Here is a 26,776-nt window from a genome sequence, read left to right on the forward strand (position 1 = left end):
GGCAGCAGTATTTGTGTATTGTGGAAAGTTCCTTTTCCTTTTCCCATTTTGCACTTTTTCCAAACATGTGTGGCGTTACCATCACTGACACAACTTTCTTTCTATTTCTACATGTATAATAAGGGAGGTGCAGGTAAAGTTCAGCAGTAAAGATGTTGCAAATTAATTGCAATGAAAATCTTCAAAATGAATACATAACAGATCTGTGTTTCCTCCATCTGTCAGACAGATGTCATGCTAACACCAGATTTGATGCCTCATCTTCTGTCCAAAACTTTGACGAGATTATCCATCCATCCATCAATCCATTTTCTATACCGCTTATCCGTCAGGGTCGCGGGGGAGCTGGAGCCTATCCCAGCTGACTACGGGCGAGAGGCGGGGTTCACCCTGGACTGGTCGCCAGTCAATCGCAGGGCCAACACACAAAGACAGACAACCACACACTCTCACACTCACACCTAGGGGGCAATGTAGAGCAGCCAATTAACCTAATGTGCATGTTTTTGGTATTGTGGGAGGAAGCCGGAGAACCCGGAGAAAACCCACGCAGGCACAGGGAGAACATGCAAACTCCACATAGAAGGGCCCAGACCGGGATTCGAACCTGGAACCCTCTTGCTATGAGGCGACAGTGCTAACCACTGCACCACCGTGCCGCCCTGACGAGATTATCGCTAGTGATAAAATAATAAAAAAAAGATTTAATTAATCAGAAAAAGGAGAATTATGCTCAAGTCTCTACAACGTCCTGTAGGTACTATTAGTTTGATTTTTAGGGGTAGTAGTCGTGTGAAGTCAGCTATTTAGAGCAGACAGTTGATGTCTTTTCTCTTCCTTCTCCATGAAGAACCGGCAGAGCCTGTTTGTCCAGCTAATGCCAAGGAGTGTCATGTCTTCCTAAAATGAAACAGCAGCAAATGCAGTTTAATAGTAATGATGCTGGAAATTAATTGCAATGAAAACCTTTACTTTAATATTAATGAATACATAGCAGATCTGTTTCCTCCATGTCAGACAGATGTCATGCTCATATCGTGCAGCCAGAAGAACAGCTAAATGGATTTCTGTGGATCTCGCTGAAAGTCAAACTGTATCCGGTGTTTTATTAAAGGTGCTATACTGTACCTGTTACTCAGTAAACATGTCAGGAAATCTTGAATTTTAACAGCTGAAAATTAGTCAGCTTAGTGAGGTCAGAAATGTTCTTTTGGGTGATTCAAATATATGTTCACTATATGCTTTACGAAGATCTGAAACTGTTGAAATGCTGGCTGAATATTAACTTGTTTGGGAGATACAGGCTCATGGATTAGGTCTTTGTGTAACAGAGAATTACAAGGGTTAATAAAATATGAAACATGAGCCCAGCAAAGGGCGTAACATTGGGTCACTTCCAGTCCCTGCTCAAAGAGTCCGCCACTTTTCAAAGCCAGCGAACTCAAGTTAAGGTAAGACATTGTTGTACTTTCTTTTCCATATGTGGTGTGGTTGTGTAGATATGGTTCGACTTTATGGATCAAGATGCATAATCACACACAGAAACATGTGAACTTTAATTTGATTTGTGCACGCTGGGACCTGAGAGACGTGTCTTTTCAACTAACACCACACTTGATGCCTCATCTTCTGTCCAAAACTTTGACGAGATGATCATTAGTGATAAAATCATGGGGAAAAATATTTAATTAATTAGAAAAAGGAGAATGATGCTCAAGTCTCTAAAAGGTTATGTCATATTACAAATTTTTAGTGGTAATAATCGTATGAAGTCTGCCAGCTATTTAGAGCTGATGTCTTTTCTCTTCCTTCTCCGTGAAGAACCGGCAGAGCCTGTTTGTCCAGCTAATGCCAAGGAGTGTCATGTCTTCCTAAAATGAAACAGCAGTATAAAACAGTTCAATTGATATCCGATTATTCTAGTTCCTCTTGTGTTCCTTTTTTCCAAGCTTGCATACAAGTGACCAGTTGATATAGAATAAAAAACAATTATTGGCTAATGTATTTATTTATTTAGTTAGTGAGTTTTACTTTGAGTTTATTACTGCCTGTCTTTGCTCTACTAAAACTGATATCAGTCAGTTGTTTTTGTATTTACATTTCAGATGTGAGATGTCAGCTAATTTCAGTTCGTGGCTTGGACATATCAATTTAACATCAACTAACTGTGTTATTGTGTTGTTAGGTGAACATGCCTCGCAAAAAGCAAAACAGGGAAAACAAGGACATCCGTTCCTATTTGAATAAAAATGTAAGTAACAGCTCAAAAGCCAGTTTCAGACTACTGGAATTTCCCTTTCTATACCCCTGATCATGCATTATTCTATCAGGACAATCCTGGCAGCAGCAGCTTCTCCACAGCACAGAGTTCACAGTCGGGTGGAGCTTCAGGCTTTCAGCCAGAAGAAGCTACTGGAGCTAAGGTGAGCTCTATGTCACTGTGAAATCATGAGTTGCGGGTTCATGAGTTGATTGATACAGCAGTCATTATTTAATGAATATACATTCATTGAGCAACTGTCATCCTCACTGAGTTTTTCCTTTCAAGTTCCACATGAAATGGAAAGCAGAGTATTTGCTTTTGAAACTCTGCTTATCAGTTAAGGATCCACTTGTTGTGGATATTGATTATGGTTTATCAGGGTTTGTCGTGGCCTAGAACAGGGACATTCACTTGCTCAGGTCTCTCTGGCACCACCTCATGGCCACAGATGCACTTTGCAGTTTGCTTCCATTAACGTGTCACACATAATGTTAAACCTTGACCAGGCTAATAAAACATGGATCTGAACCTGCATGGGTTCCAGGTCTGCTCGACCCTTGAGACCTTACTCCATTGCACTGCTAATGGTCAAAATCCCCACAGGTATCCAAGAGTAAAATGAAATTTTTTCATTTTTTGCAGATCCGCAGTCAAGTGAAGAAGGAGAACGAGTGTGATTCAGTGGTGAGTTGACAAATATGCTGCATGTATAAAAGTCTGTATTTTTATCAAGGACGTCTAACTTTGTCCTTCACTGATTTCCTGCAGGATGAACATTCACATCATTTCAAAGTGAAATTCTCTCATACTGACCCTTATGAGTACACTGTTTCCTGTAATCAACCTTGCACAGTGCTGGAGGCCATAAAATCCACTGAAAAGTATAAGAAGACAAATATGCCTTCAGATGAAAACCTTGTAATTCAGCTGGGTAAAGGGGATCGTGATGTTCTTGTTCCAACACATTTCCCTTGTTCTTGTGTCGGTCCTGATGAGTTACTGATCATATCACGTAAGTCAGAAAAGGTTGAAGAGGCCCAAACCCAACATGACAAAACAATATTTTCAAGAGACAAATATTCTGTCTTTGATGTTTACACTGTAGGGGGGCTGTACACCAAACAAAAGACACTTTTTAGAAACCAAACTGCTGTCAAACAGTTTAAATATGTGCGTGTCTATGCGGAGAAGGGAATGACTGTGGAGGAGGCCCTGAAAAGAGATGGTCGCTTCATTGATCTGGGCAACTTTACCCTGTCTGACAATGCCAATCCAAAGTCCATCACTGATCGTACACAGAAAGTTGACAACCTAAATGGAAAACAATTCAAGATTTGTCTTCCACGAAACAAGAATACAAATGAAAAAAAGCAGCAGGAAAACTCTCCATGTGCGTCAAATACTTCACAACAGAGGCGTGACACAGTGGCAGTGCATCAGAGAGGAAGGAGTGTCCAAGCAGCACTGAAAGACAGTGACAACACTGAGGAGATTTATGAAATGCTGCGTCAGCAGTTTCCACATCTGAAAGAAAAGATGGAGAGCAGATTTCCCAATGATTCTTATCAGGAAACACTGAACCTGAGGAAGGAAGAGTTTGGAAAGATCCAACAGTCGTTCAGTGAGGTGCACAGAGTCAGGAAGCTGCTCACACTGGGCGAGTCAGTCTGTAAGGTGGTTGTTCACGATGTTAGCCAAGGCACTGGTTTTGTGCTGTTTGACAACTTTGTCTTGACTAACGCACACCTATTCAAAAACTGTGTTGAGGGGGGGCGGCTGATGGAGGACATCAATGTGTCTGTTCTCTTTAACTATGAAGATCCTGAGCCGCACACAAAATATTTTTACTTCCAGGTAGCACACATTCACACATTCATCCACTACAGTGAGGGTGACCTTGATTATGCCATACTTGAGCTGAAGCGTGAGGGCCAGAAACCCAGTGAAACAACACAAACAAAGAAAATAAAGATACCACCAGGTCTCCTGAAGAACTTTGCTCAAATGCCTAAGAACGGTGAGGCCTGTATTATTGGTCATCCAAATGGAGAAGTGAAAAAAATAGATCCTACATGTATCATTGAGAAAGAGAAGAGGGAACAGGCAGTCGGAGATCATTTAAAAATGTACAAAGATGATTTCATTGTTCACATAATCAACAAACTCAAAGACCAAGGCATTGACGACATCATGTTGGGTGGAAAAAGAGCAGAAAAAGTGGGGACCTACAACACTTTCATGTATCATGGCTCCTCAGGCTCCCCAGTGTTTGATGCTCGTTGCGGAGTTTTTGGTTTGCACACCGCAGGATTTGTCTGTGACTCTGCAAAGGATAGTGTGATAGAGTTCGCCCAACCTCTGCTTCCTATATTTAAACACTTTGTAGGTAAGCTGAAGGAAAGCGGTGATGTGAATGTGTTGGAGAGAGTTGAGAAAGAAGCAAAGAGTAATCAGGACCTGAAAAACATACTCGAGGCAGCTGACGTTGACGGGTGCTCAGACTCAGATGAGCCGATTGACACTGACTGAGTCCTGAGATTAACAGAACAACAAAAAGTTATCAAAGTTAAGTCATCAAGACACACCTGTGTTGCAGCCTCTGCTGCATGTTTCATTCTGTATTACATGTTCTGTGTGAATTTGTTGTTGGGGAGTGAGTTCTCTTTTCTGTGTGAGGATCTGTAAGTTAATTGAGAGGTTCCAGCTCCAGCGATGATTGGCTGACCTCCAGTGATGCCGATGCTGCCTGTCAGCTGATCTGGGACTTGGACTACTAAACTTATGTCGTTTCCAGAAGACATATGAGATTGAACCTGTCACCTGTGGGCTCGGGTCTTCTCATACTCCTAAACTTCCTTTTTCATTTCTGTGATTGTTAGATTTGCATGTTAGGATTTGTGAACTCTGATCATTTTGTGAGCTGACATGTAGGCCTGTAATGCTAACGGCTCGATGTGTTAGCCTTAGGTCAAACTGTTACTCTGCCAGCTTTGTTAATAGTCATAAAGATAAGTCATTTTTTAAATCATTGCAATTTTTTCTTATTTTGTAACATGATGAATTTGCTAACATGATAAAAAGTGTAAGAAAATATGATGATGATTATTAGAAGGATGTCACTAGTTGTGGTTTAATCAAATCAAATGATTATTTAAAATTCAATAAACTGTCATATCTGTTGTACCTGACATACTTGTATGTACCTTTTTTTTATTTAGCATTAAACACAAAATATGATTTGAGCCGATGAAAGTACTTATTTAAAGGCTGGAGGAAACCAGAGTCGTGCTAAGCTTTCCTGTGACAAAACAAAGAAAAAACATTTACATTTATGGTGATCAAATGAGAGGTGACACAAACTGCTCATTTCAAAAGCAACCTGTCTGCTTGTGGGTTTCTGGAAGTCATAAAGTCACATTTTGATCATATGTGACATTCAGTCTTGCTTCATCTACGTTCTCCTCTGCCTTCTTTCACATCTCATCTTGTCCATCGGATCTTTCACAGTGAAGTGCTCCTTCATTTCTTGTTCACTTCTTATTCTTATTTATTTACTTCCAGTTCTTCTAATTTTTCTTCCCTTTGACCCTGTTCACTCCTCTTTCCCTCTCAGTCATACTCCTCTTCTTCTCCTCTCAAAGCTTTGCGGAGAGTCCTCCAGAACTCTCCAATCCTCTCCTCCTCCTGAGGCCACTCCAGGTAGGTGGTGGAGCTCATGAGTTTGCGCAGTTTGCAGAAGCGTTTGGGGATGTCGTCCTTAGAAAGTGGTTCTAGCAGGATCAGGATGGCCGGGTCTCCGCCAGCATTCCCATCAAAAAGCCAGAAGTGGGAGAAGTCCAGCTCGTAGCGGCACCAGTCAGACTGGACAAAATTCTCAGAGAGGACGAAGATGGTCCGCCGGCTGCGCTCCATGGCGCCCATGATGTTGTCCACAATCCAGTGTCCAGGAAGGAAGTCCCTCTTGTGGAGGCACAGGGTCAGAGGCCGGGGTGTGCTGTGATTCACAGAGTCCCCATCATTCTCCCTGTGGGAGAACCCAAAGTTTATGTTACACTGATTTGTGATTGACAAATGGCAACATATTTACTAATCACCACACTTTGCTTCTGCACTCATCACATTCCAGTAAAAGAAAAACCAAATGCCCACAAAAATATCATGAAATTCTCTTGTAGCAAACTTTAATTCCATTTTATCCTGTGTTATCCTGAGATTCTGCAATGCACAATTTCCCCCTCTGGAAGTCAATAAATGATTATGTTTTTGATGAACATGTCTTGGCCAGCAGTCGTAGTCGTAGTAGCTTTTTGAGATACCCTGCTAATTAACAGACAATGGAATTTAACATAATGTAAAAAAACAGTCCCGATTTTACCTTGGCTCCTCCAGTTCGGGCACCAAGAAGTTTTCCACCCAACCTGCATCCCTCTCGCTGTAGGACACAAAGGCGTCAAAAGATAGCAATGCTTCCGAACCGTCTCTATCTCTGCGTCGTCGCTGGCGGGAGCTGCGCTTGGCCTTCAGCCACGCCCACATCATCTTGATGTACCAGAGGACATGGAGGCGCCACAGCAGCACACACAGCGCAATGGCCATCAACAATGCCACTCCACAGCTTACGGACACAACCAAAACAAGGTGGCACTCGACAGCGGAGAGGCGGACTTGACCCACCAGCTCCCCCTGCACGTCGAGAGGAGAATCACAGATGTAGCTCTCCTCTCTATCTGTCAAATGTATGTCTCCACCTCCTTTAAAGCCTGACTGGTAGAAGTCGACAAAGTCACAGGAGCAGACAAATTTGTTCTGACCCGCCTGGAGGCTTTGCAGTCGTTTGTATGACTGGAGATCTGAAGGGCCAAACATGTTCAAGGTGTTTGACTGTGAAAGAACAAGCAGATGGTCACACTGAGGAGTACAAAAGGACTGGAAGAACCATGAGACATGACTGGCCCTTACCTGTATTGTCAGTGTTTGCAGATTGGGGAACAGCCATCCCGGGGGCAGCTGAAGGAACTTGTTCCCGGAGAGGTGGAGCTCTGTCAGGGCAGGCAGGAGCAGCATGAAGTCGTTGAGATCATTGTTGCTCAAATCTAGAACCTGTGCGTGATAACAGAGGAGGTAAAGGTGGTTTGTCAGTTACTGTTGCAATGGTGTCGGATCTGTTAGGATTACTGCGACGTGATTCACTCTCCGTACCTCCAGAGTTGTGGGTAGACAGGCAGTGATGGTTGTAAACTTAGCCCTGGAGATGTTGAGGTATCGCAGAGTGGAGGGCCAGGAGCAGCTCTGGGGCATGGAAATGTATCCATTCCTGCTGATGTCCAGGTGGGTCAGCTTGGAGAGCTTTGTTACGAGGTGGCTCACAGTGGAGAAGGACTGGACAGCAGAGAGACAGAAGCCAACAAGTCTTCAGACAGCAGGACATTTTCTTAGTACTTTTTTTTTAAGTTTCTTTAAGTTTCAAAGCACCTTCAGAGCGTTTCCGCTGATGTTTAAAACTCTGAGGTCCTTCAGAGGGCTGTCTCCATCACACAGCGACTCAGACAGAGTCATGTCCGTCAGCAGGTTGTCAGACAGGTCCAGGTACTGCAGGTTCTTTAGCAGGTGGGAGGTGTCACAAGGCATCACAAACACCTGAGGGTGAAAGGCAGCACTTAATGAAAGACATTGTTAGCTTCTCAGATTCAAGTCGACATTGTGCTGTCAGAACTGCTTGACGGACGACAGCGTAAATGCCTTCCAGTAGGGACACTTTGCTTTACCTTGGCGTTTATGACGGACACCTTCCTGGGATACTGCAGAAGAAATCCCAGCTGCAGAAACGAGACAAACTTGTAGATATCCAGTACCACGATGTTTTGTAAGAAGAACTCATCAATGCTTTTGTGATCGGTCCAGCTGGCTTTCTCCCACCTAACAAACAACAACAAGCTATCAACACACTCATCAGTTCAAGAAATAGTTGTTCATTTCTGAATATTAAGTGCTTTGTTTTGAAATAGATTTGTCCTTAAAATACATTTTACCAGTTTAAAGCTGCTCATTTATTAAATTTTATCTTTGATTTTGCCCACTGAAGCAAAACAATCCGCATCCAGATTTGTTGGTTCCCTACCTGCCCTCGCCCGTCAGCACGATGCCGTCCACCACAAAGGAGGTGAGTGGCTCTTTATCATACACCTTCAGAAAGTTAACGATGGCCTCATCGGACACAGAAAAATTGCGGAAGGTCATGTGCCTGAAGAGTGACAGCACAGAGGAGGGACTGGTTGGTTGGTTTGTCACATGGCACATTACATTTTTACACTTGTGCCCACAACATTTGAATACTGCATGCAGTGATGTTTCACATTCTCAATTTCCTGTTACACTGGCGCCAAACCGCAGGAAGAAGTTTGAAATCTGAATTTAAGTCACTGAAAGAGAAAAAGAAACTTTTTGCACAGTGTGTTCTGAAGAACAGGAGGTGCTGCTAACGGCACAATGAACATATAGTCAGGAAAGTTAGCACCCGCTTGTGTGATAGAGGAAGGAGTCATGGCATGAGTCACCCAAGATGGCTTGGAGGATTGCAGTGTTGAATAAAGGCATGGAAGTGACTGCACTCTTAGCCCTGGATACATATGAGGATCTTTTGCTAACGCTGACACAGCAATGTGTTTCACAACACTCTTCGTCAACAACTGCACATGAATACAGAAAAAAGGAGCTCACGGCCAGACCTGACTCTCCGCTTGGCTGGCTCTCTAATGGGCTGAACAGACGCATTCCCAGTCATGTGGATGTCTTTCAGAATGATAGGCGTCTCAGGGTAAGACACATCACGCAGCACATCTGAGGCTAAGGTCTCGTTTGTTAAAAATGGACTGTGGAGGCTCAGAGTGACACGACCCAGCGGCCAAACGTCTGCCAGAGTACCGGACTCGTACCTGCAGAGGGAGAAAGATCAGAAGAGACCGAGTCCAAGGAGAGGTAGACTGAAAGATGGGAACGGTAACACACTTAAAGGCCCAGGAAGACAAGATGGAGCAGTCAGTGCTTCAACTTAAATGGTTAATCTGGTGGCATTCTGTTTTCTTTAAGAAAAGAATAGATTTGACCCAATCCCACATACCTGCATCCTGAAACACTGGAAAACCAAATGTGGATTAGTCTACAATAATCCACAGCCAGTGACCACAGTTTTCAGAAATTACTGAGCCTTTATAAGAGAAAACCTCCAATATCAAACTTTTGTCCTTTCTGATACAGTCAGACTTGAAAATGTGTTTCCTTTGCTGCACTGCACACAGAAACAGTGTAAGTCCCAGACCTCTTCAGGTTGTTGGCGTGCACAGTGAGCTCCTCCAGCTGAGTGACTCCGGACAGATCACCTTTCTTCAACTCCTCCAGAGCAGGACCTCCAAACCACAGCCTCCTCAACCAGACCAGATTCTGGAACATTGGATGAGAGCCCAGACAGCTGGCAGAGAAGAGTGTAGAAGAGAGGGTTGTGGACACCTGAACATCACTTACAGTGTGGGGGGTTCTGTTTAGTCTTCTCTTTACCTGTATGGGTTGTTGAGAAGGTTGAGATACTTTAGTGCTCCGAGCTTCCTGAACCATCTGTGATCGAGAGCAGCCAGCTGATTGTCGGACAGATCGAGCTCCTCCAGGCTCCACAGAGAATCAAACGCTGACGGCTGGACCACAGATAGTCTGTTACCTGGAGAACAGAACAAAAATGTTGTCTGGAGTTCCATAAGGGCCAATCCTTACTGGCCAATCCTCACTGGTGTTCATTAATTATCATTATTGCTGTTATTATTATGTAGCTGTCTTGAGATTGATGGGGGCTTGTACCAAATCCCTAAAAATGTTATTCAAGACAGCCCTGGAGCTTTTAGGTACTTTGTCTCTCTTCTCCAGAACAAATTTCCTTTTGACAAAATCTCTGTTACTGTTTGAGCAATTTAAGGTCTTTTACATATCAAGACGCTGATGTTCTGAAGTTCACTCTTAATCTCAGTGACAGCAAATTGAGGAACGTGACAAGGAAATGACGAGAAATTCATCTTCAACTGCATGGGGACTGGGAAAACACCACCTCCTGATTCATCCATCCATCCATCCATTTTCTATACCGCTTATCCGCTCCTGATTCATGAGAGGTCAAATCTTTTCAACATATGCCAAAGCGTGGAAGCTCTCTTACGTTTGCTAAAATGGTGTTATATGAAATGGTGTTAAAATGTTTATGTCCATAGCAGTCTTAGATATCTTCTTCATATGGACAGAGAAGTTTCACAAAATATGTTCTAGCCTTATTCCTCTACATAAACATCAGCCTTACTGTGGAGCCTCAGAGCCCTCAGCTGTCTGTGGCCTGTCAGATCGTCAGCCGTCACCACCGTGATGTTGTTGAAGGAGAGATCGAGAGCCAGAGCATCTTCTGTTACCGTGGGAACATGGGTGAATCCTCCATAGGAGCAGTTACAGGTGAGCTGGAGGTCACAGCGGTCGCAGGACGGCCTCTCCCCATCAGGATGTGACCTCTGACCCTCACAGATGATGAGGAGGAGGAGGAGGGTGAAGGAAAGGTTTGCCAGCAGTCCCATACTGCATGGAAAAGCTGATGGAAACAAGGAAGAACGGAAAGGAACAGAAACAAAAAGCTTGAGAGACCGGAGCCCACACTTGTAAGAAATCCAGGGAGGAAGTGGGATTTCAAAAGAGGAAAGTCTTCAGTGGTTTTTTGTGCCACCTTCACGTACAACACAATGAAGGCATGAACAAGCACAGATTAATTAAATTTGTCACACCTCTTGTGCTGAAGGCTTTCAGAAATGAAACCAAAGTGCGCCTTAGTGCCATTCCTGCTGCTAGAACATCATCCACACTTCTGGTTTCAGGCTTCCCACCAGTTCTTTTAAACCCTAAGTGGCACAGCACCAAATTCATCCTCACATAGTGACCATTCAGTCCCTCAAAGTCTTAGTCACGAATTCATCTTGGTTTAAACTACCTGCTCTCAAAGCACACCGAAAGCTTTTGGCCTTTTAATAACATGTACCCTCTCAATGGTTTGACAACGCAGTGCACTGATTTGACTGTGGCCTCATGAAGCAGACAACACAGCAAAAATACAACCAACTTTTTCTATTTGAGTTGTGATTTTGAAGATTTCTTTATTTATTTGCCATCCTCTGTTCACAAGAAACAATCTGATACGCCTCTAGAAAAGTGAAGAGAGGAAGGTTCTGGGACTCAGATGCACAGCCTTGGCAGTCACTACCTTCACCCACAAAAATCAGAGGAGCGATTAGCCAGAGAGACAAAAACTGCTGCTGCTCTGCATCACGTTTCCAAATACTGACATGTTGCAGGAAACCACCTAAAGGGCATTTGTTCTCATTCTGAGAAACCAGCCTGCATTAATTGTTTAATAGCCCTCATTTTCTCAGGCACTTCCTTTAATCTGTCATCTATCAGAAGAACACCTTCCCGTGTTAAAACCGCTGTTAGTACTGACACATCACTGAAGCAGTCAGTCAAAGTTTACACACGATGGCTCGTACAAATGAAAAAGTACATTTCCTATTTTGCTCTGGGATTTTATCATAAGTGTGCGTTGCCTTACCTGACGTGAGCCGAGTCCTGATAACGAAGGTAAAAAGCCTGTGAAGCTCCAGATTTAGAGGGACGTGTTGCAGAGTGTCTTTGTGACTGAACGGAGAGGAAGTGAGGGGACAGATGAAGTCAAGTGTGAAAAGAGGTAGTGAGCATGAAAATTTACTTTCAGACTCAAATCTGTTTGTGCCTCTGCAAACGAGAGAGCGCAAAGAAAAGTACAGCAGATTCACTTTGGTACATTTTTGGACTCCTTCTATCCATTTCAGAATCAGAATCAGAAATTCCTTTATTTATCCCTGAAGGGCAATTCTTGAATGTATTTTAAAAAGAAACAGCATTAGAATCAGATGTTTAATCAAACAGTAATTAATTTAAAAAATGTTATTTATTTTGTGAGTTTGATCATCTCTTCTGTTAAGCATTATGTGTGTGTGTGTGTGTGTGTGTGTGTGTGTGAGGTTTCTGTCACATCATGTAAAGTAAGAACCTCAGTATGTACAGGACTGTGACCACAATGACTTCCACTCTGTTTCTGGCCTTCCCAAACCACCACTTCCCTTTCATCTGGGTTCAAGAGACAGTCAGGAAGACACGGATGCCAAGCAAGGCTGACAAGCACAGCAACCATCAAATGAAGTCATTATTGCCACAATGTTTGATAATTGATTCAAAAGTATTGACACTGGCTGTCACTTTTTAAAACACTTGCCAAGTGTCCTCACTTCACCACAGAAAATTGTCATCGCTGTCCTCAGTTTTCAAAATGTCCTCACTCTACGCTCCTTCTGAAAATGTCTCTGCTACCACAGAAGTCCTCTCTGCTCAAAGCTTTACTCACTTTGCTAACATAATCCAATATCTTTTCTAAATTTCTAAGATTTGTCCAGGTGTCCACATGTCCCAAACACTCTGAGAATGTCTCCACGCTCCAAAAGTGTCCTCACCTTGAAGACCTCGACCTGAGCGCCTCCGACCGGCGTCGGCCACACGGTGGTGCTGATGTTGAGCTGGTCACGGTGACTCATTGTTTCATCCATTCAGAACATGGCAGTTTAATGTTTCTCCCATTCAAAAATCCCATTGAGACTGTTTTCAACAGGCTTGGTTTTCAGATTGATTTCCGATTATGAACTTTCTGGTGAAGACACAGACCTGCAGGCTGGACGGCTGTTGAAGTGCTGAAGTGATTGTTTTTATTGTGACCTAAATGCTTGTTTTCCTTCAAGGCATTTCAGATGCTTCGACACGATGTGGCTTCAGTTACTCACTCATAATGTAAATCATAAGCAGTGAGCAGCGTGAGAAACCGCTCACTGGGTTTTAATTTGATACAGAAATGTCAGAGGCCTCAGTGTTGACTTGTCCATATGATCTGTGGCCCACATTCCCACAATGGAAGCTCTGAAATAAAGAAGCTTCAGAAGGAACAAACGACATGATAATCTGGGAAGTGAAGACACAACGAGACGCCATGAACAAGGAATTGAAAGACTGATATAAAACTGATGTAACCCAAAGCTCACAGCCATCACAATAGTCTGAAGGAGCAGTGGAGACACAAGGGCCTGGCTGCTCATAAACAATAAATTAATGAGGTTACATTTGATCTCAGAGCAGTCGTGGGAAATGAAGTGATGACACAGCAGAAGCATCGGCGATGTGCAGGATAAAAGGCTGAGACGCAGCAGAGGCAGCTGATCCTGGATCAGGTGAGTCTGCTTTGTCTGCTCTGTGGACGGAAACTGTCACAGTTAATACTTCATTTAATTTCAGTGTCTTAAATGGCTACATACATGTTTATGGAATTACCGCTGTGTCAGCATTTTGCAAGCACCTGCAAACCTGCAAAGACATGAAGAGTTTAAGTTGGCACAATATTAACTTCTCTCACTCTTCATAAGTAACAGCAATGAGCAGAATTTTCATTGAATTTCATTGAGCCTAACAAAGAGACAGTAAATCTTGTCCGTTTATGTTTGTATTTATTGTTGTACAGGTGTTTTTGTGTTGCCTCTTAGCCAGATCTCAACAGGTCTGATCCGTCTGAGCGCAGTCTGTGTCATCGAGGAGGTTATGGCGGCAGCGCCAGCGTGTTCCAGTGTGAAGCAGAAATGACAAAAATGATTCAAATCAAACCTTGTTGACAGGCCACACCTTGTCTTCATCGTCATCACCATGAAGCTGCTCGCCGTGCCTCTCGCGCTCTGCAGCCTCCTGACCCTGAGCCACGCCGGCCCGCTCAACTACACCTCCTCCAGACACGTGGGCCACTGCGAGTACAAGAGGCAGCACAGCCCCACCGTCATCGGCGGGTTTGTCCCGCAGTGTGACGCCGACGGGAACTTCCTCCCGCAGCAGTGCTGGCCGTCAACCGGGTACTGCTGGTGTGTCGACGTCATCACTGGAGAGGAGATACCCAACACGAAGACGCCGCCGGGGACCCCACCCGTCATCTGTGGTGAGCGAAGACTTGTGTTCCGTTTGAAGCTGGAATGCAAAGTACATTTACTCAACAACTGTACGGTTTTGAAGTACTTGCACTTCGCTTGAGTGTTTCCAGTTTTGTGCTGCTTCGGTAGTTAAAGATTGAGGCGAACAAAAGGCGAACAGCAGCTCTCAGCCTAAAGTGCTGCTCACACGCTGATGTAATAATAATCCAGCAATGTGATGTCACATCACAGGGTCGGCCTGTCATCTCAGGAGTAATTTTACTTTTGATAATTAATTACTCAAGTACTTTTAAGTTTGAATTGTTTAAATTTAACATGAGCGTATGTACACATATTTCTCTTTAAGTGGTCAGATTAGTAAACCAGCCCCTGGTGCAGTCATGGCCGTGCAATCCTGAACACGCAGTTATTTTTCAGCTCATGACATCACATTGTCTTTTTAAAATAATCTCAACATCCAGCTGTACTTAAGCAAATTCTAAGTGGAGTTTGGTGCCACCCAGTTGCAGGAATGAGACTGAAGTGAACAGCAAAGCAAAGCGAAGCGGTTATCATGCACTGCCAATTCAGACGGACTGTTTCAGTTTTCTTCAATACAAAAGCATTAAATGGAGTAAATTTTACGATAAAATTATGCAAGCGTTCTAAACAAAATGTTCACGCGTCATTGAACGTTTTAACAGCACAAACTGAATGATTACAGCCAGACTTAAATATTTAAACTGTTTGTTTTGTAGACAGCCATTACCATTACTGCCCATACGGCTGGTCCCGCTACGGCGAGCACTGCTTCATGTTCATCGACAGCGAGAAGACGTGGATCGAAGCCGAGGTGAGGCCTGACTGGGGGCTACAGTGTCCATGTTGTGGCTCACTGATGAGTCGGCTGCTCGTGTTGTAACGACTCACTGTGGGAAAACTGTTCTCTCATCACATCCAGGGTTACTGTCTGTTTGAAGGGGGGAACCTGGCGTCGATCCACAGTCAGGAGGAGAATCACTTCATCCAGGCTTTGACCAGGGGAGACACACACGACTTCCCTGAAACCTGGATCGGTGGCCACGATGCCATACATGTGTGGAAATCTTTTCGTTTCCAAAATTCTGCACCCTGTGAACCTTTAAATCAGTTTTCAATATCCCCAAACTGCCTCCCAAATCAATTGTGCAACTGGGGGTGCAGTTCGACACAATAATAAAATCAGGGATTGCACCTTTAAAGTATAAACATCCCTGACTGCAGACTGAGTTATTAGCCTTTTTTCAAAATTCACTGTGCAATGTATTTATGTATTTATCTACATAAATGTTTGCGTCTTCCTGTCCACAGCAATGCTTTTGGATGTGGACTGACGGCTCCAAGTTTGACTATGACAACTGGGAGGATGAATGTGAGAAGGACACAATGGAGCACTGCCTGAAGATGAATTATGGATGTAATTAGCAACACACACACACACACAAACACAAACTTTTTCCAAGCTCACTTGCTCATTACATTACCTGTTAGCAGCCAGCGATCAGCTCTGTCCACCTGTTGGACCCCCGTTAACAAGAAAATGTTGCTGTCTTTATCACAGACAAGCGGGAGTGGAAGTCCGCCTTCTGCAATGGGACTCTCCCTTTTGTTTGTGCCAAGAAGATCTGAACTCAGCTCTGACAAGTCCGAGGCTACATGTCACTGGATCCAACATCTGGAGTCATGTTTTCTGTTCAAAGTCAATTCCTCCCATCGCTTCACTTCATTTTACGGCCAGTAGATATTACACTCTTTGCCTTTACAGGTTAGCTGAGCTTGCAGAGATCTGTGTAACCCCATCTGCTAGTTCACCTCAAGTCTGTTCCTGTGAGCCTCTGATTCTGGGTTGAACAATCTAACTCATGTGTCATATCTGCTGCACCAACTGCAATTGTAATCTATCAGTATCAATATCAAGAAGAAAATGTGCATCACACTTAACTGTGTAGTAGTGGTTTGTGTCATGAGTAAATGATTAATTTCTATACTGTGAATGTTCAGCAAGCATAAAACAAACAAACAAACAAACAAAAAACAGGCTTGTTAGCTCAGCAACGCTTAACAGAAGAAAGGAGACAAAGAAGAGATGACAGATTTTGAAATAAATGACACATGTGAGTCAGTGAAGTTTGACTTGCAAAGGTGAGACACTGCTGTTTTGGAAAATGATGAGTCTATACACACACTGACACTGTGGGGACACCAGTCATGATTACCCACTGACACTGTGGGGACACCAGTCATGATTACCCACTGACACTGTGGGGACATGGGTCATGATTACCCACTGACACTGTGGGGACATGGGTCATGATTACACACTGACACTGTGGGGACACCGGTTATGATTACACACTGACACTGTGGGGACACCGGTCATGATTACCCACTGACACTGTGGGGACACCAGTCATGATTACACACTGACACTGTGGGGACACCGGTCATGATTACCCACTGACACTGTGGGGACACCAGTCGTGATTACCCACTGACACTGTGGGGACACCAGTCATGATTACACACTGACACTGTGGGGACACCAGTCATGATTACCCACTGACACTGTGGGGACATGGGTCTGTTCTAACCTACAAATCTGGTAATTTGGTCTCTAGATTGGATTTACGTTTGATTTCTTGCCTAAGGTTGAGGGTAAGAGTTCTGATGAAGTAGTGTAGTGGTACATGTTTGTGTTTGTTTGCTGAGGCCTGTGGTTTCACAATGCTGCACTGTGGACCCTTTTGGACTCAAACACCAGTTGCTCAACTGTCCTAATTTCCTGACAGTAACGGACTCACTGCAAAGCCTTCACAAAGCTTTGACTGTGGTGCGAATTTACTGTCTTTACGGGGCAAATTGCTCTCATATTCAAGAGGAAGCGATAAAACAAGCAAAGCCTTGTGTTCTAAACCTCTGAAAGACGCCATTATAGATCAAATCATTCCGTAGGTGATACCTCCTGCGTCAGTAACCTTAATTTCATAAATACTCAATGCACGAAGAGTGAGGGTTATTTCCCAACATGAAGGTCCCTCCCTACTGCCAGGAACTGATCTAACTGAGAAGAACTGAATCCTTTATTTATTATGTGGGATGGAAGTTATTAAGATTTGAATAAACATGCTCATGTTTTTCAGTCAGCATCCAGACAACATGACCTCAGGGTCCACAACAGTAGCTACAGCCCAGATGAGTTTTACAGCTGACTTAAAGCAGCTACATGTTTAAAGCTTGATTTGTGAAACCATCTCTGAACAATATAAACTCAAAACTTTACTGTCAAAACTAGACTGATGTTTTTCTTAGATCCTTTGTATGTTTAGTCTCTCTGGCTCAACACTGGCATGTGTTCAACAAATTCTGACTAATCGGGAAAGTCGTCAGTCCTTTTGCCCTTTTGTTCCTGCAACTGACTGGAGCTTCACCGCCTCCAGTCAGCGATTCAGGTTGGGCAAACTGTTCCAGCAGTTTACCGATTTTGGAAGATCAATAAAAGTGTGGGAGGACATTGACTCACTGACAGTCAGAGGATAAATACCTGGTCACATGAGATTTCAGGGACAGAAAGGACTGGAGGCGCACTGAGGACTGACAAGAATTTGGAAAGAATAACTAACGACAGTGGACAATGAGGACGCTGCTGTTGTTGTATCTGTGTGCGTACGTTGCCTGGGCTCAAGACAACCTCGAATATGACGACTACGACACGGTGAGTGTTTGTGAGTGTATGGAGGCTCAGGATTACCCACAAAGTGTCTAGAATAAATAAGCAAAATAATATTCAGAATTAAGACAAATACAGATGCATCATTTTCTGTTTTGCTACATATAACATTTCATATAACCTCAAAATGAGAAAGTAAATTGAAAATGTTTTCATGACTATGCGTTCTTGAATTCTAATAATGATCACTACTAGAGGCAGTTACTACTCAATTACTAGAGTAATTAAACACATATGAAATAAAGTATAATAAAGGGAACAGTAATGTGACATGATGACCATAACGTGTCTGAGTATTTACATATATTCACAGTAATTTCCTCTCCTCACAGGACGCCAAAAGCTCATCATCAAAGAATACGACAGTATGTATAACATGCTTCAACTATTTGACTTTTAACATTAACTTCATTATATATGTACATATAGCTATTTATTTCCTTCCCTGTGTCTTGTTGCCTTTTTTGTCCCATCAGGGGAATGTAGAGGCTCGAGGTCACCGTCCACTCACAAAAGGCAGGGAGACCTACAACCCCAACCGCTATGCCCCTCCCCCGATCAGTGGCGGCAGCAGGTAAATTCATACACATGTAGAGTGACACAAAGACTGACTAACACAACCAATCCCTGTGGCTATATCACTGACCTTTCACATTGTAAGAAAATTCTGTCAGCTGTCGTAAACGTCCTGCATTCTAAAAAGTATAAGTGCAAAATTAGCAGCAGAGTGTGGCATACTTACAGTACATCTAAAGTAACTTCTCAAAAGGTGGCACAATGGTTGCCTTTAATGTTAGATCACTGTATCAAATCAAGAGCAGTTGTGGAAAGTACTTAAGCATTAGTTTCCTGTTAAAAAAAACAAAGAAAAAATGGAAAAGCATCTCACAGTGGTTCTCATGTACCTGACATGTTCGTGAAGTACCTGTTGCTTCTCATTCAGGTATCGCGGCCGCCCCAGCACAACGCAAGTCGGAAGACCACAGGAACAGCAGAAGGTGGAGCAACCGGAGGCTGGCGGATGCACACACGCCTCAGAGGAGATGGTAGGAGAACACCAGCCACTGTTCACCAATTACTCATTCAGTGTGTTTTCAGTGTTGCATTTCTGCTGGGAAGAAAGGAAAGTTTGTGCTTAATTTTTGCTACGTTTATAGTGACAAAAAAATAAGAAAAGATCAACAAATGTGTGATAGTGCGAGTTTACCTGTCTGTGCTCCAGACTTGTTCAAAAATAAAGGGAAATTTATGATACTGAGTTAAATCATTCCAAAACCAGTAGTATGGGCCAGCAAGTGAAGATGGAAAAACGTTAAGGAACTTCTGTTCTGGGACGGTGATTGAAAACTGCATTGTGGTCACTAAACCAGAGGTTTTCCCATCCATCAGGGTGTCTTGTGTCCCAACGGCTGTGAGCTGAAGACGGCACTGCTGAAGCAAGAGAGGAACATCAAGACGGTAAACAGAACTGATTTACTGAATGACTTTCATGTGTACTTTTACCAGAAGCCCCTTCTGATTTATTGACTTACCTTCATTTACTGCAATCATTACTCACAGAGCATCAATGAACTCAAGCCTGAAGTTGATGAGTTGTCCAGATCCTCCAACAACATCTACAACTACGTCAACAGCATTTCCACCTCTCTGAGGGAGAGGCAGAGGGTCATCAATGGTAAGAAAGACCTGACGAGTTTCCTTTGATTTGTTGTAATCATGAAATCACATTTTGAGAATCTGAAGCTCCATCAGCCAGATACTGTTGGTATTTTTAATGTTTTATTTATTTATTTTTTACTGCAAAATGGATCTGACAGCCCAAACATTTGTGCAAAATTCTGCCAATCCAAGCTGAACAGTAACAGAATTAGGTATAACTCTTGGTTTTGGGTCATGGTTTTGTCATTTTGCAGCCCAACATAATTTAACAAAGTCTTAAATTGTCCACCTGTTGTTCACATAACAGTAACAGATTACACATAGGAGTAAAATGCAAAAAACAAACTGTTCTGCAAGATACTTGGTAAAAGTTAACAGCATTACAGATTTAGTATATTTTTTTTTCATTTTGGAACAAAGCTTTTACTTTGTTAAATTAACCGACTTTTACTGCTGTCGCCCAATTTAACTCTCAGACAACACCAGGGTGGTCAGCCAGTACACTGATCAAGTGGAGGAACAACATGCCTACATCAAGGAGACGGTGGACACTGTCTTCCCCTCCAACATCAGAGTGCTACAGGTAAATAAAGAAAATAGTTTCAGTTTAAAAAACATTTGAACAAAGTAAACAGAAAACAGAAAGTCACTTGAAACGGATCTACAGGCCACGGGATCTTTTGCCGCCAATCTTAAAAAAAAAAAAATAAAATCCTCATGTAATGTATAATGTGCTGTGACAACAGGGGGTCCTGGACAAGATCAAACTGAAGATCCAGAAGCTGGAGAAGGCCATCCAAGCTCAGAGGGACGACTGCAAGGAACCATGCAAGACCAAGTGTCCCATACCAGTGGTGTCTGGTAAGTGCAGCAGCCCCAAGGGTTGAAGGAAACAAACAACCTACAGAAGACTTACTTATTCTGTTTGTCCCAAGGGTACAGCTAGAGTGAAAGTCATGAGTCATTCGGAATAAAAAGTTGCAGTTGCCTTGTGAAGATGTTTATGAGGTGCAAAGCGAGTAAACATTTTAGTTATCCTGGAAACAGGAGTTTAGCTGGATGGCGTTAGAGGATGTGCACAAAACTCCAACAATGTATTACACAGTTTGTCAGATGTTTCAGGTCGAGGAGGATAAGATTAAAGATGACAGTTAACTTCAGGCTTTGTCATTTTTTGATAACTGCTAAAAATACATTTAAAAGTAAATTTAAGACCCACACAACCCTGTGTGTACGTAAGCATTTACATGTTGTAACTGTTCTCCTGTGCGACTCAGGTAAGGAGTGTGAGGACATCTTCCGTCGTGGAGGAAAAGACTCCCAGATGTACATGATCCAGCCTGACCCTTTTTACCCTCCATACAAGGTCTTCTGCGATCAGACCACCCAGAATGGAGGTGAGAATATAACTCAGTTGGTAACTCAGTTACCAAATGCCATTGAACTTTATAATGATTTAGCTTGTTTCTCCTAAATGTTGAAGACTTTTTTCAAGAGAACTTCTTTGATTCTCTTCAGGATGGCTTCTCATCCAGAACAGACTCGATGGCAGCGTCGACTTTGGCCGCCGCTGGGACGAATATCGACGCGGTTTTGGCAACATTGCCTTTGATGTTGGCAAGGGTCACTGTCAGACTCCAGGTAAGACTTTCACGACCTGAAACATTTGCTGACTCCTGGCACGTTGGGCAACTTGAGTATTCATATCCGTCGTTATTCCTGTAATTTGTGCTTGATTCATGCACTTCTCTTCTTCGGCATGTGACAGGTGAATACTGGCTGGGTAATGACCGCATTAGTCAGCTGACCAAGATGGGCCCCACTGAGGTTCTCATTGAGATGGAGGACTGGACAGGAGCCAAGGTTAGTTTCAAAGTTTCGTTTTAACTTCAGCCAGGGATTCCATATTGATTGATCAACAAATTTACACATTAAACATTTCCCAATAAGAGCTTTCAAATTACTCCAATGGTTTCTCTTATCATTCAGGTCCACGCACAGTATCGCCAGTTCACCATACAATCAGAGACATCCAACTACATGATGGCGGTCGACGGTTACTCCGGTAACGCTGGGAACTGTTTCCTTGAAGGATCCTTAGAACTATTTGGTGAAAACCGCACCATGACTATTCACAATGGCATGATGTTCAGCACCTATGACAGAGACAACGACAACTGGTAAGAGTACCATTGGTGATGGTCACATGATTATAGTGACACCTTGAGACAAAACCTCTGTCCTCCAAGTAAAAAATGTTCAGACACATCTGTGTGATTAACCAGACTAATCAGGCTAACATTAACTACACATATTTATGGCTGACTGACTGACATTCGCTAGCAGAACAACATTAAGGCTAACAAAAAACAGCAGGGCTAAAGGACATGCTAGTCTGTATCATGTTTTTCATATAGCTTAACATGTTCCTGTTCTCCTGAATCAGGAATCCTGGCGATCCTTCCAAACAGTGCTCCAGGGAGGATGGAGGTGGCTGGTGGTACAACCGCTGCCACTCAGCCAATCCCAACGGCCGATACTACATGAGCGGGCCATACACGAAGCAAATGGCCAAGCACGGCACAGATGATGGCGTTGTGTGGATGAACTGGAAGGGGAGCTGGTATTCGCTCAAGGCCATCAGCATGAAGATCAGGCCTTTCTTTAACTCGAGATAAGCATGTCAGGGTCAACAGAGAGGCACACAAAGACACACAAGACACCACCAAAATTAAGGACGAAGTTAAGTGTTCCAAAAGTGCAAGTTTTGATACTAAGATCGTAACCATTATGTTTGGGTTAACTCTGGAAGTCTGGACTGTAAAAGTGAAAAAGAACTGAAGAACATGAAACCTGTTTGAAACTACATGCATCAGTAATTTCATTAAACTTAGAAATATGTGAAATAATGTCAGATAAACTGGCTTGTCTACAGAGAAACATCTGATCTGTCCTCCATTGTATGTGATGTCTTCAGTGTGCACAACTAGGATGAGTTGATGTCAACTGTCCTCTGCTACTCAATAAACATATTGAGGAACATACGTTCTGTCTGCTCTGGTTGTTATTAAGCTGCACTTCTGGCACTAAAGAAAAGAAAACGTACCTACATTTACATTTAAGTGCCTTCACACAAGAAACTAAATCCTAAACCAGAAATAAACGTATCATGGACACAAACTTACCACAGTTGTGCTGATGAACACAATGAAAAGAAACTTTACTTTTGCAAAAGGAAAACTGGGAGAGAAAAAACAAGCAAAACAGGATTAGAGCAATCAGGGGCAACAGCGCTTTGCAAAACTGGCTTTTATTCACTGATCTATGAACGACAAAATGAGAGAAAAAAACATCGAGTGACTGTACAGTATAATGAAAGCAATGTGCTAATTATGACACGACAGTGAAATAAATAATGTAAATAATGAAACAGGAAAAACAGAGGAGTGTGCTGAGTGTGCTCTCAATGCACCGAGGCTAGAGCCTGATGATATTTGTTCTGATGATCACAGATATGTCAGTATGTTGTCTGATAAGCTCCGATATGAAAACTTATTTGTTTTGGATGGATGTATAAACAGAATTATACACCAGACACAATTATGTGTGCCTATTTAACCTGCCTGCTCACCTGGTGCATGCACCAAAAAAAACTTTTACAAGTTCACACGACTTCACGCTCGGCCTCGAGACTTTACGCTGTGATGACATCAGATTTTCAAATCACTTCTCGTCTCAAGGAAAGTTTAACAAATATAAAGCCTCCATGGATCCAAAATTCATCACACAAAGAGAAGGAATTCAAAGTGTCCTGTCGACAGTTTTACAGGCGTCTCTTTCATAATGAAAGGCTATGGGCAAAACACTTTTTGGATGTTTTTTACTGCAATACCACAAGTGACCAATGGGCATAGCAAGCAGGGCTAAATAATGCACTCAATCACAATCAAGATAATCTAATCATTTAAGTGGAAACAGGTACTTTTCTCGTGGTACCGTACTGTTGGTGTTGCTGTCACAAAGACAACTGGATCGCTAATGCTAGCAGCCACGAACAAACATTTGTTCGGTTACCAACATGAACATGAAGGTTTCATTTTTCCATTAAATGTTTGTGCAAAAAAGTTGTCTCTGTCCACTTTGAATTCCTAGTGAATTTTGATGTTGATTTGATAAGGTTTATTGTTAAGCTGTAAAATATCCTGCCTTCATTGTTTCTCATTGCCACAGTGTTTAACAAGCACATTCAGAATACATCAACAGTACAACACTTCCATATTCCATGTTCCAATATGAATATTGGCCCCAGAATTTCATTTGTATTCAGACTGCATTTCAAAGTCATCTGATGCAAGCCCTGGGTGTTAATAGATTTTCCAAAATAAAATCAAGAACTGTTCAATTGAACAGGCCCTTTCAAAACCAAGTTCCTAAATGTTGTTGAGATTAAAAAGAAAGGCCCGTTCTTCTTTTGTTAGACCTCCTCCAGTTGAACCCCTTCATTCCAGCTGTGCAGGACTGAGAGGGTCCACATCTACAGAATCCTCCAGCAGCTCCTCCAGGACTATGTGGTTCTGTCCAATGTCCTCAAACTGGGTCAACAGTTCTCTCTGGACTGTGGGGATGGTTTTGTACTCTGCTGATGGTGCTAGGACTGGGTCTAGAAGCTTCAGCTTGATATGTGGGATGTCTTGCGGAGGTGCAGCTGCCCTCCTTCTCTGGCTGAGAGTCTCATCCATCTGGTCCATGCCAGTTTGAAGTGCTTGATAGCCGGAATGATCAACGCTGAATGGTGACACCAGTTTGCAGGACCCGTAGCAGGTTCGCAGTTTCATGTCAATGTCAACCTGGTAATGGAGCAAGAACTCAGCAACAAGCAAGAAACTTAACAACCACATTTTGTTCCATTATGAAGCCACTGTAACATGCGCCTATGAGAAATTCAGCAGAGCAACATTATAGTCTTATTTTAGTCATGCTTGTGTGACTCGATGAAGTCTAATCTTGACTCTCATTTAACTCTGCTTTTGGTCTCCACCACCTACTGAGAGACATACTGTATATCTGCTATTTAGCTTCCTACTGCTCCACTATGTTCACCAGTTGCCCTCTAATTGTGCCTGTCTACTGTCTGAGGCTCAGTAGGCTGTGTTCAGTGTCTGTTTTCAGAGGTTTGTTGACCAAAACAACCTGCTGGAAATGAAGTTCAGGGCAGTGAAGGAGGGACTCTATAAGCGCAGGTCTAAGCACCTTATAAGAGCCTGATCATACTGCAGACTCAGAAATAAGTAAGCTGTAGACAACTGGTCATGCCTCACCTCTGTTGGATACAAGTCCTCAAGTTGTTTCTGAACGTCGCGTTGCAGCTTGTAGAGTTGCTGAGATAGTCTGGACGATCGTCTCCGTAATGAAGTGAGATTCCTGGCCAGTCCTTCGGCGTGGTCCACGAATTTCAGCTCTGAAGCTGGAAATGAATATCATAAAAATCAATCTGCATTCACTGTCCACCTGCACCTGCAGTTCATTTGCACTGTCTACCTCACCCACTTGCACTATACTCCACCCTGCACTACCTTACTTTGAACTACCTCCAGTAAAGTATTTATTTCACTTATTTTATTTTGTGTTACCTTACTCTATTTTATTTTTATTATTTTTTATTTTTTTGTTATTTTTTTGTTATTTTATTTTATTTTATTCTTCAATTATATGTTACTGTTATGTTCTATGTATGCACCAATCACCAAGACAAATTCCTAGTAATGTGAAACCTCTTCACTTACATGGCAATAAAGTCTTTTCTGATTCTGATTCTGATTCTGATTCAGTTATTCTGCCTATTTCATCCAGAGTACCAAAACAGTCAGTCAGTGAGAAGTGTGTCGCACGTTGGGTTCACGCTACGTGAAATCGATCCGAAAGCAGGCCGACCCGACAGATGTTGGGCAAGGCGTCGCGCATGATAACAATCGTTTCATCTAGTGTGGTGGATGACAGGTGAGTCCCATCTGATTTTAGGTCATGATCAATCTCAAAGACGACCGCAATTCGGGCGGATCACAAAGATTGCAATGTTTAAACTTACCTCACTTCCAGTCTTCACAAAACCTCAATGTCTAGCAGATCTGTGCTACGCTTATGGCTGTGCTGTTTGGATTAGGTTTTGGATCATGATTATGATTTATGAGATTGTGTTATTTTTTTAGCCAACCCCTGACGCACTGACCATCACAAACGGGCAGAAATACAGCGTACTGTGAACCCAACATTACCATATCTGTTGATTATGGCTCTCCGGTTGTAGCTGTAGATTTGTGTCACCGCCGTCATGGACTTCTCAGCCGTATCTTCGAACGTCTTCGCCATCTTGCACGCCTTCCGCAGTTTTCCCTCCATCTCATTCTCCGCCTGCGAGATCAAACCCTGGAGTCTACAGCCTGAGGGGCATTTGGAGACCTTTGGAGAACATGATACATCTCAGTGGTTGCAGGTTTGGAGATCGTTATCGTTTTATACTGACACAACAGAAGCAATGAACTGATGTGTGTTACAGATTGGTCCCAGCTGCTGATAGGCCTGATAGAAAATCTACAAAATAAACAAAAAACTAAACGTAAAGATAATAATTTCTGCATTGCTGTTTACCTTGTTGTCTTATTAGGAAAATTTCATATTCAGAAATTCATAAACTCATAAACCTCTTAATTCAAGTCCGTCATTTAGGTTCTTGTTTTTATTGTTTCTTCCGTTTCTTTTGTTGAATGAACGACTCACCAACCGACTGTAGATTTTTCTGACTGAAAAGAAGAAACCCCAAAACAGAACTTTTTCTCACCCAGTCATCGTCTGAACACAGAGGGAAGTCGGATTTGGCTCGACACTGTCGCTGCCTGTGTGTCCACATGGCACTGGAGGGCTGTCGGCCATCTTGTTCCTGCTGTTTCAGCCTCACACACACTGCAGACAAACAAAGGCGACAGGACTGCGGTCAGTTCACCTTCAACTGGGTTCTAATTCAAACATGACAGTGCAAAGATGAAATGT

General features: G+C 42.9%; 5 protein-coding genes across 7 annotated transcripts; 3 read left to right on the forward strand and 2 right to left on the reverse strand.

Annotated features, from left to right (window-relative positions):
* The first annotated feature begins 1,200 nt into the window (after positions 1-1,200).
* LOC124054288 (serine protease FAM111A-like) lies at positions 1,201-5,451 on the forward strand. The gene is made up of 5 exons (XM_046380099.1): positions 1,201-1,451; positions 2,186-2,251; positions 2,331-2,423; positions 2,906-2,947; positions 3,032-5,451. Exons 1-5 carry the CDS (start codon positions 1,362-1,364, stop codon positions 4,790-4,792), a joined length of 2,052 nt encoding a protein of 683 aa, XP_046236055.1. The 5' UTR covers positions 1,201-1,361; the 3' UTR covers positions 4,793-5,451.
* Positions 5,440-12,961, reverse strand: LOC124054279 (toll-like receptor 2). Of its 3 annotated transcripts, XM_046380069.1 has the most exons (14): positions 12,823-12,961; positions 11,886-11,971; positions 11,068-11,181; positions 10,599-10,877; positions 9,815-9,971; positions 9,579-9,728; positions 8,989-9,195; positions 8,382-8,504; positions 8,029-8,179; positions 7,736-7,900; positions 7,463-7,642; positions 7,223-7,363; positions 6,639-7,144; positions 5,440-6,287 (listed from the first exon to the last, which is right to left on the reverse strand). In XM_046380069.1, the coding sequence occupies exons 3-14, from the start codon at positions 11,117-11,119 to the stop codon at positions 5,873-5,875; spliced, it is 2,526 nt and encodes an 841-aa protein (XP_046236025.1). In that variant the 5' UTR covers positions 11,120-11,181; positions 11,886-11,971; positions 12,823-12,961; the 3' UTR covers positions 5,440-5,872. The 3 variants fall into 3 exon arrangements, with proteins under 3 accessions (XP_046236025.1, XP_046236027.1, XP_046236026.1); XM_046380071.1 differs by lacking the exon at positions 11,068-11,181; XM_046380070.1 differs by having other exon boundaries at positions 11,886-12,844.
* Positions 12,962-13,481: 520 nt separating this feature from the next.
* On the forward strand, positions 13,482-16,282 carry si:dkeyp-75b4.10 (galactose-specific lectin nattectin). The gene is made up of 6 exons (XM_046380197.1): positions 13,482-13,587; positions 14,026-14,336; positions 15,066-15,160; positions 15,269-15,403; positions 15,658-15,763; positions 15,908-16,282. Exons 2-6 carry the CDS (start codon positions 14,054-14,056, stop codon positions 15,973-15,975), a joined length of 687 nt encoding a protein of 228 aa, XP_046236153.1. The 5' UTR covers positions 13,482-13,587; positions 14,026-14,053; the 3' UTR covers positions 15,976-16,282.
* A 1,611-nt stretch (positions 16,283-17,893) lies between these two features.
* On the forward strand, positions 17,894-22,776 carry fgb (fibrinogen beta chain). Its single transcript, XM_046380135.1, has 13 exons — positions 17,894-18,058; positions 18,406-18,438; positions 18,550-18,647; positions 19,017-19,119; positions 19,463-19,531; positions 19,634-19,748; positions 20,209-20,315; positions 20,479-20,593; positions 21,010-21,129; positions 21,251-21,373; positions 21,501-21,595; positions 21,722-21,912; positions 22,179-22,776. The coding sequence occupies exons 1-13, from the start codon at positions 17,978-17,980 to the stop codon at positions 22,408-22,410; spliced, it is 1,482 nt and encodes a 493-aa protein (XP_046236091.1). The 5' UTR covers positions 17,894-17,977; the 3' UTR covers positions 22,411-22,776.
* A 252-nt stretch (positions 22,777-23,028) lies between these two features.
* LOC124054322 (fibrinogen alpha chain) lies at positions 23,029-26,689 on the reverse strand. The gene is made up of 4 exons (XM_046380194.1): positions 26,568-26,689; positions 26,005-26,188; positions 25,051-25,196; positions 23,029-24,579 (listed from the first exon to the last, which is right to left on the reverse strand). Exons 1-4 carry the CDS (start codon positions 26,634-26,636, stop codon positions 24,232-24,234), a joined length of 747 nt encoding a protein of 248 aa, XP_046236150.1. The 5' UTR covers positions 26,637-26,689; the 3' UTR covers positions 23,029-24,231.
* Between the last annotated feature and the right edge of the window lie 87 nt (positions 26,690-26,776).

The sequence above is a fragment of the Scatophagus argus genome, chromosome 23, assembly GCF_020382885.2.
Source record: "Scatophagus argus isolate fScaArg1 chromosome 23, fScaArg1.pri, whole genome shotgun sequence".
Taxonomy (NCBI): Eukaryota; Metazoa; Chordata; class Actinopteri; family Scatophagidae; genus Scatophagus; species Scatophagus argus.